The following is a 17,727-nucleotide window of genomic DNA, read 5'->3' as shown; positions in this document are numbered from 1 at the left end:
AGTGAAAAGTAAAAATGAAAATCAATGCACTGAAAGAAAGTAAATAGAAAATATGAACCTCTGTTGATAAAGACTAATATGCTTAACTGTTAACTGTCATTTACACATTGAACGGCGAATAAATGATTCTCACAATTAAAAAAATGCAGTCAAAGTAGCAAAAAGAATGCACTATGCTCATTAATTTAATTTTTTTTAATACATGGGCAGCCAGCAAAGAATAATTACTGTTCAGTCATGGGTTTATACGGAACAAAAATATCATTTCGTTCATTTGGTTGAGCTAAAATATGATGGTGTCATCCTAAGGATTTTTTCAAAATATGCACAGCAGCGTATTCCAGTTAAGCAGATAAAAAAAATGCAAATCCTGATATTTATATTTACGGTTTTATATGCAATCGCAAGTTAATGTTATTCTGAAAACTAAGCAATTATTTTTTTATGTGCACTTGCCATAAACTATCTGGAAAAAAAATTTTAAATTGCACAATACAATTACTTTCTGCCAACATAAACTATTCACTACCTTTTAGAACATCTTGTATTCTTCAATATTCTAACATATAAAAAAAGTATTAATCGTTGAGTTGTCTATTAAAAGTTGTAGATTTTTTGATAAATATTTTATTTACTTATGAAATAAGAAATATATTTTAAAAGTTATTAATGACAATTTTCATTCAATCATTATTGTAGATGTTCGTGACAAAAGTCCAATCTTTCTTTGATTGATAAATCTTTAAAAATTCAATATAATTTTAATGAAATGTTTGAAACAATAAACAATTTCTATTATAGAGATCAGTTGAGTTTTCAGTTAAATTCAATCAACATAAGGGTAAACTCCTTTTATTGTTGCATCCTGAAACTTATTTGCATATTAAAGTTAAAGAAATTTAGAAATATATATAAAAATATCTAGCTTATATGAAGACGTTTCAGTTTTATCCTCCGATATAAATTCAGATTAGTTAGGAGAATTTAAGAAGAAAAATGATCTGAAAGAATTTACTGTACTCCTTTGAAAGATACTTCAATATTTGAACAGAGGAAACATTTAAAAAATCATCCCTCTATGTCAACTGTTGGGTTACTGATTTTCCAAATATAGGAATTAATTTCTTTCGGAAACGCTTCATTTATTGCAAAATTTTGCTCATACTGGAATCTCATAAGGTTTTTTAATTAATAAGTGATATTTAATGGAAAATTTCACGATCGAATTCTAAGATCCAATATTTAGACAGACAAATTGTTTCATTTTGATTATTGAATACTTGACAATTCATAATTGAAATTTATAATAAAATTTTAATAAATTTATTCTGGCATTTTTTTCATAATGTAAAACATTACAGGTATTTAACTACTTAATGTATTCAAATCTATTCAAATTCATCAAAATGTATTAACTATCCATGTTTTCAATTTTCAGAAAAAAGGGACCTATTCAGTTAGTTTGCTATTATGTTTGTTCAATCATATAATGATAATGGGTGAAGAGTAGATTTATATGTTTTATTTCTGTTTTATATTGTATAACCAGCGGTATTGATCTCCTTAAAACTTTCTCGATTACTCTGTAATAAATGTATTATTTTAGAAAACGTTTCCCATGTTATTAGCATTAAGCATTTACGAAATATAAACCTTTGGCGTGAATTTAATATTGTTACTGAATCTATCATGTAACCCTTGGCGCGTTGTTTGGCGATTCATTCCTGGCATACGGCTAATAGTGTCCGAAAATCGAAATTGAGTTTAGATTCATTTTTCTAACCAATTGAAACAAAAATTTGATACAAAACTGTACTTATAATCACAAAATCCCATATCAGAAAATTACATATACTTGTAGTCACAAATTTGGCATATTTAAGTCACTGCATAACGTAAACGAAAACGTAAAAAGGAATACTCATTTACTTGGAATAATTAGAAATGGAAAAAATTACAATATACCTTTTGGAAATTCAAATATATGCTGAATCTAACGTAATCTTTCAATGCCAAAATGTTACCAAAAGTACTTATTCGGATTTTAAAATTTATCCAAAGAAAGAGTCGCTTCTGCAAATGTAAACTTAATTTATTTAAGCGCATGTAAAATATTCCTAGTTCTTCAAGGCTCAAAGTAGTCCTGATGGGTAAAATACTGCATTAAAGAGAATTAAAATTATATATTTTTTCTCTGACCATTGTCAATTTTGTCTTTTTTGTTACATTTATGAAATAAATGTAGTAATATTTTATCTTTCAGGTACCTCAGATCGAGTTCTAGGCCTCTTTAGCCCCTTGTGAATATTATTGATTGAAAACGTTTGGAATTAATTTTCTAATTTCCCCAAACGCTTTGACTCTCTATAATTACATGAAACATTACTTTATGCGTTTGATTAGATGGTTTTCGATGCGAAACGAATGCAATCAAAGCGACTCTGATCTCGCCGCTTAAGATGAGGTTCCTGATTATAAATTTACTAGTACATATTTACCTCCGCAGTTCTCCGAAGCTACGATCTGAATATTTTGCTGCAGGCGACAGGATTCCTCTCGGAGTCTGCACTCATTTTCGTAGAGCCTGCCGTCAGATCCACAAACAGAATCTCTGATTGGTGAGCAATGGAAAGAGCACACGCAATGGACGTAACCTCGGGGGTCGTGGTCGCAAACTCCGCCGAAACGGCAGTTCGCTAATTCGCAGGTCAGGCTGTGCATGTTGACTTCATGGTCTGGAAGACAAGAACCAGTCGTGAGTCATACATTCTAAATAATTAAACTATTACATGTCACATAAGAGGTTGTTTTCAATAAATAAATTACTGTACACAACATAAAAAAATTTAAAGATTTTATTAAAGACTATAAGACAAATAAGAATTTATGTTTAACCCTTAACTGGGGACGTGTGGTCTGTGAGACCACTAGCGATGGATTTTCGATTACCCCTATTCTATTTTTAGCTCAATTGAATGGATTGACCTTGTAGCTTCCTGTTTTGTGAGCTTCAATACACGTGCATTTTTTCAACCAATTTCAGCGGATGCTTTTTAAAATAATTCACTTATTTCTTCGAGTGCGGTCTCTGAGACCGCATCTCCCTGTTAGTGTCCCAGTGATAAACAAGGTTTAGCAGATGGCGCTAAAACTCGGGCCCCGAAATGTCATCCAGTTTACTGATCCTATTATGGAGCAGTGTTCCAGGTACTTTTAAATGAAGCAGAAAGTGATAAAGATAATTGTACAGAAGAGTTTTTCGATGAAAGTTCGCATTCAACTGATTTTGATAGTTATGTTCAAAGATAATTAATGTTTATAGTGATAATGGTATAATAAAATATATTAATATACTAAGAGATATATATACATAATTTATAAGTTGATTTTTATACTAGTTCTTAACCTGTATGTTTTAAATGTCCTAGAAAACCGTGATATGTAAGTGACACAAGCCGATAACAAAAGGGCCAATTTTATCCATTGTCATTTTTTTTAAATTTTCATATAATTGTTGAATTTTACATTATATGGTCTTCTATATACCTTCATATACTGTAAAAATAAATATGATTTAAAAAGCAAAAAATAATATGTTTTTTCAAAATTATTATTTATTGCATCATGTAATGTGAGAAGAAAACGTACCTTCCAACGCATTTGCTTTTTTTCAATGATAATATATTTCGAAAAATTTCTAAAACATATCTATATATCAAGAAAAATATATGCAGTATATATTGTCAGTTTTTCATACTAATACATTCTTTAGAAAATTTAATTTGAGTGTAAATGAAATGCGGTCTCATCGACCGCACCTCCCAGTTAAATTCTAAAATATCACCTCCCCAGTTAAGGGTTAAATATATTGTCATATGTTGCAACAAAATCATATAATACATGTATTCCACATAAGGGATTTGTGATGGTTAAATTGTTACACTTTATATATGAAGTTTTATATAATTAAAATAATATGTGACACATTAGAAGGCGCAGCACTGTTACATGCCACATAAGAGGTTCCAATAAAAAATTTGTTGTCCAAAGCATAAAAAAAAATTAAAAGATTTTATTTCTATAAAACAAATAAGAATTTATGTTTAAATATATTGTTATAAGTTGCAACAAAATCATATAATACAAGTAAGCCACATAAAGAATTTGTGATGATTAAATTGTTACACTTTATATATGTAGTTTTACGTAATTAAAATGATATATGGCACATTAGAAAGGGCAGCACTATTCTTTTTTGTGACATAATTCTATGACTGGAGATGCCAGTGTAAATCGTGACTTAATCTATATAAATCGTTTCAAATTAGCTAAATGTTCTTATTTAAATATATGCTCAAATAGTTTATAATAATTTTAAAGACTAAAATTATTTCCCTTAATACTGCAAAATGAAATAAAAGTTTTGAAAGTATATAATTTATTAAATAAAAATTTTTCTTCCAACTGTAGATACTGCATGAAATATGAATGCAGAGCAATTTTCTTATTTGTATTTTTAATTCATTCGTAGAATTATTTGTGTAAATCAATATAAAACATTTATAAGTATTCAATATTTATGGATGAAATTACAGTTTTCGGTTTAGTTTGGAAAAAAGAGAAATAGCACAAATTTCCCGCAAGTCTTGGGTTATCTAATAAGAAATAAGTTATTTATTATTTTAATATGAATTGTGCTTACTACCACGTAAATTCCATTTGATGCATTATTCATACATTTCATGCAATTTACTTTCATAAGATATTTCAGTTAGGCATAATATAATGAAGTGTTTATTATTATTATTTTTATAGCCTAGCTATCCTTTTACTAATATTGTTGTGTTTTATAAACAATCATTTATATATCAGGCCATTTCTAAGAGATTGGGTGTTTATTTTATATGAAAGTTACTTTTAATTGTCTGAAGTTGCACTAATTTTAAAACTGTACAAATAAGACTTTTTATTTATAAAATAATATGCTCAATGTATTAAGTTATTCAAAGTTTATGCCTAGAATTTTAAATACCAGCTTCAGGATACATTATTTTAAATTGAAAATTTATTTTTAGAATGTAATCATATTTATTTATCTGCATCTATGAATTGAATTATTCCTTAATTAAACTAAGGTTATTCCTTTTTACAGCCATATATAAACTCTAAGAGAATAATATTAGGCAATTTGTAAGATATCTGATTAAAAAAGATTCATATTAAATATAAATTGCGTATCTTCCTACATTTGCATTTAAATACTCATTTCACTAATTTGTTTACATCAAAGAACTTTATTATATATTTCAGATGTTGTACATTCGATTGATATTAGATAAAATTAAAATTTCATTAATCTTCTTAATTTTAACTAATAAATGCATCTATACATTTCCTTCCATTAAAAGAAATTTACTCTACTTTAAAGCGTTTTATGTATGAATGTGTATAATACAAATTTGTCAATAGTATAGAATCATGTTGTATATCTAATACACGGAGGAAGAGTAAGAGAAAGGAAACAATCAGTTGATATTATAATAATTTTAAATTTCAAAACGTTCGTCATTTATTTAGGAAATAAAACAACAAAACCAACACGTGGGATGCCTTCTCATCTAAGTTTAACAATCACTCAATTTTGCTCGGCATATTTAGAAGAAGGTTGCCTACGTGTTATCTTTAAAAAAAAAGAAAAAAAGGCTAATCGAGAATCTACAAAGTAAAAAGAAGCAGAATTTCATCATCAAAATGTTATTAAAATTGATCGTTACCCTTGTTTTTTGTAAAATATGTTCAAAATGTATATCTTTGTCATGAAAATTGCATAGAAAAAATAAAACCATCCGAATTGCATCGTAAATATGGGACTTGTATTGCTTAAGCCTCAAAAAACAAATTATGGCAAAACTAACAGAACCTTATTATAGTGCTTCAATTCTTTAAGCATTTGCATACTTACATGTGACATACAGATGCTTTTATTTTTTTCTTCAAACCAAAAGTACAAGAGTATATAGGCTCTATGTAACCATGCTTTACATTTTTTGTCACACACTCATGGATAAACTTAAGAATCATGGATGGGCTTATTCTTATATTATTGGGATAGATCCGTACAGTCTTCACATCCTTCGTAAAAATTTTTTTCCCTTTAAGGCTTTTTCTGCGATTTACGGAGTCCTTCAAATTACTCTTTGAAATTTAGGTCATTGCGAACCCGCTTTTTGCAAAAGAGAGTATATAGATGAACACGCATCATTGAGAAAACGTTGACCAACATCAGTGAAACGTGGAATGGCGTACAAAATCTTTAAGACTTCTTTAATTTTGTTCTGACTGAATGATGAAGTTGATGGAATCGATTATAGGGGAAAAGTGTCGACTAGAGATGCCTAGATAGTCATATATTTTCCTTTGCAGTGATAGACACTGGTGGAATTGTGTCAGTTGGAGAGGTTTCTGAATTTGGTAATGTCTCAGCATGGGTTGATTCTCCACATGGTCACTCTTCCTCGATGATCATAGAAGCGAAAAACTCTTCAGGAGGAAGAGGTTTTTGCTATGCATCGCTTGTATGACCATAAACGTGTAGATCTGGAACTACTTGAAGAAATATCCATACAACATTTTTTGGAAAATACATTATTTATTATTAATTTTTTAAATACCACTTTCCAGAGTTTTTTGCAATCATACAGATAACGCTTCATTATAGTCAGTTTTGCGAATTTTAAAATAAAATATTTAAAAATGAAAAGAAGTAGGTTGTATGAGCAACTTTCATCAATCGATCTGATGTTGGTAAGATTTCAAATGCTACAAAATTTATATTTCATGTATACAAACAATTAAAAAATGGCGCATTAAATCGTTGCTTTAACCAAGCAGTTTTTAATTTCTACAGATTGAGTATCAAAAGTGAACATGTGCCAACAAATCGTCTACTTATTATGAAAGCTAAAGAAATGCGTAGAAAAATTATAGAAGAAGCATCAAAAACTGACTTTTAGCGGCATTTATTGAAGGTGCACATTTTGAAGATCGCCGCTGAAAACAATATCTCTATTGACTATTTCAATAACACTATCACAATAAGCTCTGATTTGGAGCTTTCTTTAAAATAATGGAGATCTTTCGATATTCAAATCAACTTCAATCTTAACATCGAGATACCTAGAAAACTGTTTCTGGAACTGCATTTCATTTAAAATGTGTTTTAAATATTGGATAGTTTTTAATCCCTCTATGTCTCATTATGACTATTTGAATTTCATATTAATGCGATTCTCCACATTGATTGCAGCAAAATTTAGGAATGCTCATCAATTACATAAATATTACTCTTATTAAGTTGTCTAACAAAAATTGAAGCAAATCATTTTTAAATACATTTCAATTAAACTCTATTTTCCGTTTCATACAGTTTTAATTTCATAAATAATGTAAATAAAAGGTAACGTTTGAACTTCCCTTCTTTAATAAATCTTTCTTATAAAGATGCAATATTAAAACAAATGTATTTGATATTTTTTCCTAAAATCAGAAGAATTTACATTTGGAAGATAAATTTACATTAGGAAAATTTTTAGTCTAATATTTATTTTTAATCATTCACAAAGTATTCAGATTTCTGCTTAAAAAAACTATTTTAAGCATACATTGAATTGAAGCATTTAGGAACAGAAATAATTAGCAGCAGATATGATTTGATATCCAATTTACTTAAGATTTATACGCTAATCCTATTATGAGAGTCATGGATGAATAATTATAACTATAATAGGATTATCCAAGTTCATGAAATAATAATTCACTTTTTCAATTCTTTTTATTAAAATTTTCATTATTTTAAATGGATTTTAGAATAATTTTTTCGGATTAATTTTTTTTCTGCTTTAAAAGAGTGCAAGATTATTTAAAAGTTATTTATATAACAGCTTATTATATAAGTGCTAAAGTTTTGATTTGATAATTGAATGAAGATAAAAAAAACTATCAAAAATACGAAAATAAGATATGAGATGATAAAATCAAATTTATACCATCTCATATCTTATGTAAAATAAAAGAAACAATTATTCTGATATTTTCGAAATAGGATTAAATTATGAACAGCAGAGTTATTACAAAATTAATTCTGAGATGAAGAAATTAGTAATCATCCATTTAATTTCGAAAATTTTATAATTTTTTAGATAAAAAAAATAAATGTTCGTTATATGATGTATATATTATATTAGAACCTTTTCATTCATTTAATAAAATGGAAATAAAAATGAATGAGGTTTTTAAAAATTATAAATAAATTTTTTAAACCATCACTGAATACGTTTATTTTTTTTCGTACTCATAAGCGAATTGTATATAATATTCATAAAATAATTGTAATCTAGTATATTCTGTTAATATATTGCATAGTTTTGCTTAAATTAAAAAATAAAAGTTTCTTTCGAAATAAAAGAGGAATTTAAATATGTCAAGTAAATAAAATAATATGAAATAAATTGTCAGTATTTATACTTGAGTAAAAAATTCGAAGTATTTCTTCTTTTTTTCCCTGTGATGAAAGTAAGAAACTTTCAAGATATTAAATTATCGTTAAGGGATGATAATTTTAAAATGCTTTATAATGAATGCTATTTTTTTCCTTTTTTTTTCTTCTACGTTTTAGGAAATTAAACTACAGGCAATTAAAAATTTTGGTACTTTTATTTCAATAAGGAAAAATCAATTTTTATTTAATTTAAAGATATATGAAAGAAATTAAATATGAACTTCATTTTTTCGATGTTATAAGATTATTTTGTTTAAATTCTATACGTATTTCTATGAATAAAATTATTCTGGAAATATTCAGTTCGTAAATTAAAAATACATTTTAATATCGTAATAACAAAAATATGTATTTTTGCATCGTATGACAAAAATCAAATTTAAATATGCACGATAAAGAATTATAAGCCGTTTTAATACTTTAGATACTTAATGAAAAAAAAATATATTCACAAGATGTAACTGGGAAATACTGAGTCCCCCCCACCCCTGAAAAAAAGCCGAAAAACATGAAACAGTTACTGAAAATGAAAAAAAAAAATTATAATAAGACACTAGTTGAATTAGACAACCGTAGAAACTTCAGGGAAAAAGCCATAAAATAAAGCCAAATATATAAATGTCTTTTTTTTTCTTCTTGCCTGTCAAAACAGCATATTGTAAATAGTGAAAAGTAGCAATATAAAATTTTTACATGCCATGTATGTTTAATTTCTAGATTAAAAGTACTGTTTCAAATTTTATAAATCAATTCTTTCATAATAAAAATGATTTAATCATGAATTTTTTTTATTTAATTGAATAACAAAATTTAATCAACTTTTTTCTTCAGTTTTCCACCAGTAACGTCAGAAAGAGTTATTGAAATAAACTGATTTATAAAACAATTTTAAGATGACATGGGTTTCTTTTAAATGATAAAAATTTGTTACTGCATTTTTCCTTCCAATTCTAATAAAATGTTCAAAATCGTTTCACCAAGTCTAAAGTTGAAATTTTATCGTTTCATCAAATTTTTATTTCATACCTTTTGGTCACTTTTAGATGCAATAAAAAGTATATACTTTTTTTTTTTGATATATGAACAAAAAGACAGACATTTTACACCTGCTTTTATTTTGGGGAATGTATAAATTTGATATGTAAACATTGCAATCGAATGACATTATTTTAATCACTATATAATTCTTCTATAAGATTTTAAATTTGTCATAATGACAGTATATAAACGGCAAAATCATTCAAGAATACTGATTTCTCTTTTTTGCGAAGGAAAAAGACTAAAAGATATAAGAAATTAATACTATATAGTCTTTCTCCTTTTTGGCATGCAAAAGATCGAAAGAAAGAGAAGGTTAAAAATATGGCTTTCAATAAAAATGATATGAAAGAACATTTGTTGCCCTTGTTGTAATGTTTAGCAAATCAAAATCAAAGTAACACCAACGATTCTAGCCAGTAGCTCAAATTAGCAAGACAAAAAGAAAAAAATGGGGTTTAGTTAGAGACCGAAGGATCAGATGAAACATAGAAGGAGAACGAAACTTGCGAAACGAAGCTTCAGTAACCAGTTCTCGCGTTAAGCCCTAAAAGTTAAATTGCATTATGTTTTCATGAAAGTTATTGCTATTCTGTTGTCAACAGATTCTTTATTAACTTTAATTTAAATTAAATTAAAGATTAAATTTATCTAAAAATCATAAATTTTAAATCATTTTATAATTTGTATCTGTAATGATATGACTATTTAAAATGTTTTTTTTAAAATCTGTTTATATGTACTCCTTTTCTAAAACGGATTCATTATATATTACATGATTAGCGATATTTTAGTCTTCGCAGTTCCTTACATTCACGATGTTTTTATGGGAATCATCCAGCTGGGTATATAAGAAGTGAACTCGAGGCCCTTTCTCTTCGTATTTCAAGCGATTTCGTATTAAAAGATCGGATCACGGTGGTACCGGTGAAGTAGGCGATCCTTTTCATTATGCCACTAGCTGCCCTTTCACCACATCTTTTCATCTTAACAGACCAACCCATGACCTCGAAGGTATCTGGTGGATCAACGTTATGGGAAAACAAGATGTCCAAAATCAAAATTAGAAATCTTGTTCGGTTTCTGCAAGACAACGAAGAATTGATCTCCCTAATAAATGTTTTATCGTTCTTCAATCAAGATATTCTTCAAGAAATATTAACTTCATAAAAAATTCTTCAACTCATACTTCCCACTGAACACTCCCTTCTTCATTATTGTATTGTATAGCTATTATTTTGTGCGCCGTATGCAAATTTTAAAACTTTTCTTAAATAAATATATCCACGTATATCCATTCAATTGACAGGAAATCCTAGAGATTCCAAGTTCGGGGATAATCTGTCGTAAAAACGAAAAGAAAAAGGGTTGGTAATGACACTTCACTCCACACACACACACGCAAAAAATAAATAAATAAAATGAACATTGATAGTAAAGTACAGCAGATATGTGCACAAAAATGATGCTTGGTGAAATGAAAAACAAACTAGTGGACAAGAACACGACAGTTAATTTGCAGTACACAACAGCAAAAACATCCAAAGAGCTCGTTTCATAAGCAACCCTTTAAGGAGAGAATTCATTCGAATAATATCCGCTCGTGTATTCCTTCTACTTACTTAGCTTCCATAACTGAGTAGGAAGTTTGTAGAAGGAATCCATTCTCGAGTTCTATTATAAATATAATCGAAATTTCTACATTATTGAACACTCTCAGTTTTTGTCGTCGAATTCGACAAATTTATCATCACGTAGCAAATTTTTCTCCAAACCTGGGTCACTGACCTAAGCCGTTTCATTATTCAATAAATGGCTGCAGGACTGCTTTCATTATCATGAGAATAACTACGTTAGTTAACAATATAATAGATATTTATACACCTAAAATGAAATAATTCAATATTGATGCCACTGCCAAGCAATATAAAAAACGATTTCATTCTTTTATGAAAATTAATTTATTGACATTTTAGAATAAAAGGGCCTCTTTGTGCCTGAAAACTGCATTTTAAGAAATACTTCGTTCTTCGCATTTGGAATTCAAAAGTGAACTTATTACTCTTCTCTTTTAAAACAATATATTGCATTATGTTTAAAATTACTTATTAAGCAAAAAATATTGCATTTCATTAGAACTTTTTTTCTCACTTAGAAAAAAAAATGAAATATGGCACATAAATTTCTTTCCTTTCAAGATTAAATATGTTAATTAATAATATAAATTTTAAAAAAGTTAAGAAAAATTCGATCATTTCAAGAGATTTACAAATGCGAATCTGACTGACTCAAACTCATTTGGGAAAACTGAAATAAAATTACAACATTTCAACGTTTTTTTAAAATTATAATCAAATAAATCTTTAAAAAAATTCAGAAAATTCAGTTTGCCAAACAACTTGATTTTTCCATCATTTTAAGTAAAATTTTAAGTTCTTTCAAAATGCCTGCTTCTTATCTTAGATGTATTTACTTGGAGATACATTCTTTCATTACTCTTTGAAACGATTTAATAACTACTAAATAATGAAGCAAATACATTGAGTTAATACTATCCAATCTTAATTCCAAAATGAATTAATTAAGGCAACCGTTGTATTTTACTTCACAAAACATTTTTCGAAACACTATCTTCGTTAGAATCCCCCTTAAGTTCTTCGCTAATAGCTTTTGTTCCAAAACCTAATTTAACTTTTAGCAGGGTTACAAATCTTGTTAGAATGAATAGGAAACCTTTAAGGAACTAATAATGCCGAAAGAAATAAAAATGACTAAAAATTTCCTTGTTCGAGATACAACGCACTCCTTGTCCAGTGAATGTAAATGCTTCCTATTCTGGATTATGGTTCTCATTCTATCTAATTTATGAGAAAACTTTTTAAAAGCTTCTCCGTATTATGGGTCTGGATTATGCCTTTGCGAAACGTCTCCAAACACTCTGCCCGCATTCAATAAATAATTACATTCTGTTTGCGAGAAGGAAACCCTTAAATGTGTGACTTTCCTGAAGAACAACCATTATTACTAGAGAAATACGTAATTACATTTACCGCAAAAGCACAAGATTACTTTACTGAGCGTTAAATGTGACATCTAATGAAAATTCAGCGGTAATTACTAGTGAGATATGAGATTGTATTGTTTGGCCCGCTGCAGAAAGGAAAAGTTCGAAGGTGATTAAGGTTCAAGTTATAAACTGTGAGGGAAACGGAGATTACATGCCCAATTTGTTAGAATAATAATATTTATTGATGCGAGTATGTTGATTAATTTTATCTTTTCACAGTTTTAGGAGGCAAATAAATTAAAACTGTACCAGAATTTGGATAATAAATCTTTAACATCCGTATCTAGTAGTAAAACATCTTTATTTAGCAGTGCAATTTAGAAATTTCAATTAAATATTCAAGTACACAAAAGATCTGAAGATTTAATGACATTTATAATATTAATTAATTAAAACAATATTTATTATATTCTTTATCAATATCTTAACAAGTATATGATATTACTAATATATACGTATTTATTATATTGTTATAATCTTATTTATAATCTTACTTATAATCTTATTTATAACCTTGCTTATATTCTTATTTATAATCTTGACAATATATATAATATTTATTATATTCTTGATCCGCCTTTTACGTTCATAAATATATTCAGAAATTATTTTTTAGGAATTTATAAATTTATTCCATGTAACATTTTTAACTAACATTTGCAAATATGTGTAAAGGTAAAATCTTTGATTTGTTGTATATTATTTATTGTGCACTTATCTAAGACAATATCAATCATTCCACACACAAATATTATGAATAATAGATTTAAAAAAATTTATATTTTTAATGACTAAAAAATCTGAATTCTTGCGAGAGTAAACTCTTTAGTAAATTTTTGCATCTATGGACAACTAGTGAGATATGAGTTTGTATATATTGGCCCGCTGAAGAAAGGAAAAGTTCTAAGGTTATTAAGGGTTCCAATTATAAACTGTGAAGAAAAATGGGTTTCCATGCCATTTTGTAAGAATAATAATACTTTTGATCTAAGCATGTTGTTTAATTTTAGCTTTTCACAGTTTCGGCAGACAAACTAATTAAAGTGTACCAGAATTTGGTACAGTCCTCATCCAGTAGTAAAATTTTTGAAATTTCAATTAAATACTCAATTAGCACAAACAATCTAAAATTCGAATGAACTTTCATATTATTATTTTATCGAATAAATAATATTTAATTTATTTTAATATTAATTAAACAATATTATATCTTAAATATTATGTTAATTATTATTATTATTATATTATTAATTAATTATATTATTAATTATATATATTAATTAATTAATATTATTATATTTAATTATATTATATTAATTAAACAATATATATATATTTTTTACATATAAAAATATGTTCAGAAATCATATTTTAACATTTCAGAAATTTATTCCTTGTAACATTTTAATTAATATTTGTATGTGTGTGTAAATGTAAAAATCTTTGATTTGTTTTATATTATATATTGTGCTCTAATATAAAATGATATTTATCATTCCAAAGAAAGAGATTATGATCAACCTTTAACTGGGGAGATGCGGTATCTCAGTCTCTGAGGACGGACTTTTGCTCAACCTTATTTTATTTTTAGCTCAAACGATTGGACTTATCCTGTCGGGACCTGTACTACAAATGCACTTTTTCACTCGGTTTTAGTGGACACATTTTTTAAATACTTCAGCTGTTTCTTTCCGCGATGTCTGTGAGACAGCTCTTTCCTTTTAGGATTCCAGTATTATAAAAGGCTTAGCAGATGACTCTAAAACTTGGTCCTTGAAATATCATACAACCTACTGATCCTCGTTATGAAGCAGAGCTTCAAAGACTCTTAAATGAAGCAGAAAAAGGTTTTAGTCATGAGGATAATTGTACAGAAAATAATTTTGATAAAAGTTCGCATTCGACTGATTCTGATATATATGTTCAAATAAAATTAATTTTTCTAGTAATTTTGAAAAATTTCTAAAATATATTAATGTACCAAGATAGTTTACAGGCTAATTTTTATACCAGTATTTAACCTGTATTTTTAAAATACCCTCGAAATTCCTGTTACGAATGTTCTCAAGTTTCTGCGTACAAATGATGCCAATAAAAAAAAAGGTTAAATTTACCCATTATCATTCTTTCATTTCAATTTTTCAATTGTTGAATTTTCCATTATATTATTTTCTATATACTTTTGTATACAGAAAAAATAAATATGATTTAAAAAGTGGAAATTAATATGTTTCCTCAAGAATATTATTTGTTATAACAAGTAATTTGAGAAGAAAATGTATGTCTAAACACAATTACTTTTTCAAGGGTAATATATTTTGAAAAAAATTTGAAATATATTTATATATCAAGAAAATATCTGCAGAATATATCGGCTGATTTTCATTCTAATACTTTTATTAGAAAATTTAATTTGAATGCATAGGAAATGCGGTTTTGTATACCGCACCTCCCTAATTAATTCCTAAATTTTCACCACCCCAGTTAAGGATTAACACATTTAAAAACAGATGTTTTGAACACTATATATTTTTAATGATTAAAAAATCATCTGAATTCTTGAAGAAATAAACTTTTTAGTAAATTTTCATAACTTTGGATTTATTTCTATTTGAATTCCGCTTAGAAATATTTGAAAATATTTTCCTAGAATAGCAATCGATTCTTTACTTGATCGGCGAAGTTCAGATCAATACTTTTCCAACTAAATCAAATTCCTGAAATCTCTCAACATCTGAACTGAATCGCGGCACGTATTCCTATCTGAAAATCTATAAGGAATAGACAGTCTTATTCTATCTATTTATGCAGTGGTATAAAATGAGAATATTATGGGCATTCCTTAAGCAGAAAGGGAAAATCTAATCATTTCAATAAGAAAAGTATGAAGGATAGGAATAGGATCCCTACGCCAGCGCAATATTGAGAATGTCAACGATATTTCTAAGAACTTTTTCGTATCTATCACAGATTTTTATATAAAGCGTATATTCATATATTAGAAATATATAAAATATAGCTAAACTTAAGGCATCTCCCTTCAAAACACTATAAATAAAAGTGTATCTTTAATATTAACTGCTAAAATGTATTGTATTCAATATACAGAACTTTTGAAATTGAATAATGTTAAAAAGAAAAAGAAAATTAAAATTATATGAATCATTATATGTGTAAACATTTATTTTCATTTTAGAAATCGTTACCTAAATTTTTCTGATAGACTTTAATTAAACTTACCATAATGGGTTTACAAAAGTTGTTAATGGTTACGGCATTTCTATAGCAATTGCAATTCACCATGACTCAGATTGAATAATTATACAGTGAGGATTGAATTGTGCTTATACTAGTATCAATAATTCACTTTTTCTAGAAGGTTACTGTTGCATCAGCAATTGATATCGACAAAATATTTTAAATAAAACTTCTCTGATTATTAAAATGCTGGAACATCAGATTCTTTTAATCAGTAAAATTGATATGGATCTACTCAAATTTGCGTGTGTGAGAAAATAACGATCGCAGTTATAAGAAAATAATTTTAATGAAACTAATATTTACACAAAAAAAAAGACCTGGAGAACTTCTTTAAATTATCGTTTGGGTTTTTTTAAGGAAATTGTTAAGTTGTGAAGTTTAATTAAATTCGTGTATCCGACAGTCACTTTGAAACCTATCCCAATTCGTTTTCCACTACTTTCAAACGCATATCACAGTATTTTTGAGTTTATTTGACTTTTAGGGATATATATGCATGGATTTTTTTTATCCGATATATTATTGTCATAAAATAGTTATTTAGTTTTGAATCAGAGGGCAGACTATATTGGTTAGTATTCTAATCAATTATGTTAAGAGCTTCCAGATATTCATATTACCTCCTTGATTCTAGTGTCCTAAACTTTTTTAATAGGATTTAATGCGTTATTAATATTTATTCTTAGAATAAGTATTAGGAACTGAAAGAAATCTAAAAACATATTTCCATAAAATGAAATTAAATCAACTGATTATTTCGACGAAATTTCTGAACAGAGAAAAAATGTTTGAATTGGAAATTTAAAAAAAATGTGGATTGATTTTAAATTATTATCTAGTTGAATTTTTGCATTTTAGATCATAATAGACCAACATTCAAGTATCACATAGAATTTAGTGTCTAAATTATGAAAGTTATTTTCAATGATCTTTAAATTGCAAATTGGAGACCGATAATATATCTTTTGGTATTTTGAAAACATTGAAAATGTTATAGTTCTTTTTATCCTAAAATATTTTTAGAATCAGTTCTAGTAACTTTTCTAATTATTTTCCAATTCTTAACAGAAAAATTTAGAATTTTGACTTATTTAAATACAGATACACAAGAAAAGAAGCAAAATTCCTGACTTGCCCATACGCATCTTCCTATATGTTAAAGGCTGAAAAAGATTTATTTATGACCTTTTATACATAACTAACATCTAGGCAAAGATTTTTTCATTGCAGCTTTATTATTCAAATAAAAGGTGGAAATCCTGTGAGATTTAGATCCGAATATTTTAAACGGCTTTTAGATGGTTTTAATTCCGGCTTCATGAGATTCGGGAAGCTAGGTGCAAGGCATTCATAATGAAGTCTGTTCAAACAAATCCCAGCTGCACGAGTCAGAATTTAAAATACGGTATTTGCATTTGAATCTAAATGTCACACGAGCGCCTCGGATTTGTAAGGCTCTTAGCAGAACTAATGAAGGGGTAAGATAAGTATACCCCAGAAAATGAATATTATCCGGAAAACGCACTAGTGAACTGAATATTTAGAGAATATTATTTATATTTCTTTTTTCACATGAACTTCCTTTGGATATTTTGTAAACCCTAAGAGAATTTAAAGGATAGGGTTATTAAAGTAGCAATAAATGATAAATATTCCGTTTTCGGTATTGAAATTAGAATGAAGATCTTGAAACTTTTGAATTAAATGAGAAAAATATTGAATTATGAAAGATAGTTAGTTATCGTTTCTTATCTATTAACAAAATATTTGTCAAAGACTTTTGAACTTAATGGACTGCAAATTC

At 27.3% G+C, this 17,727-nt stretch overlaps 1 protein-coding gene across 1 annotated transcript in view; it reads right to left on the bottom strand.

Annotated features, from left to right (window-relative positions):
- Positions 1–17,727, bottom strand: part of LOC129962213 (agrin-like) — a 282,823-nt gene that overhangs the window by 98,582 nt on the left and 166,514 nt on the right. Inside the window, exon 8 of the mRNA XM_056075952.1 lies at positions 2,499–2,735. Within this exon, the coding sequence (XP_055931927.1) occupies positions 2,499–2,735 (237 nt within the window). The remainder of the gene's footprint in view (positions 1–2,498; positions 2,736–17,727) is intronic.

Source organism: Argiope bruennichi, chromosome 2 (genome assembly GCF_947563725.1).
Source record: "Argiope bruennichi chromosome 2, qqArgBrue1.1, whole genome shotgun sequence".
NCBI lineage: Eukaryota > Metazoa > Arthropoda > Arachnida > Araneae > Araneidae > Argiope > Argiope bruennichi.
The sequence above is the reverse complement of the archived record's forward strand: the minus strand, read 5'-3'. Positions and strand labels throughout refer to the sequence as shown.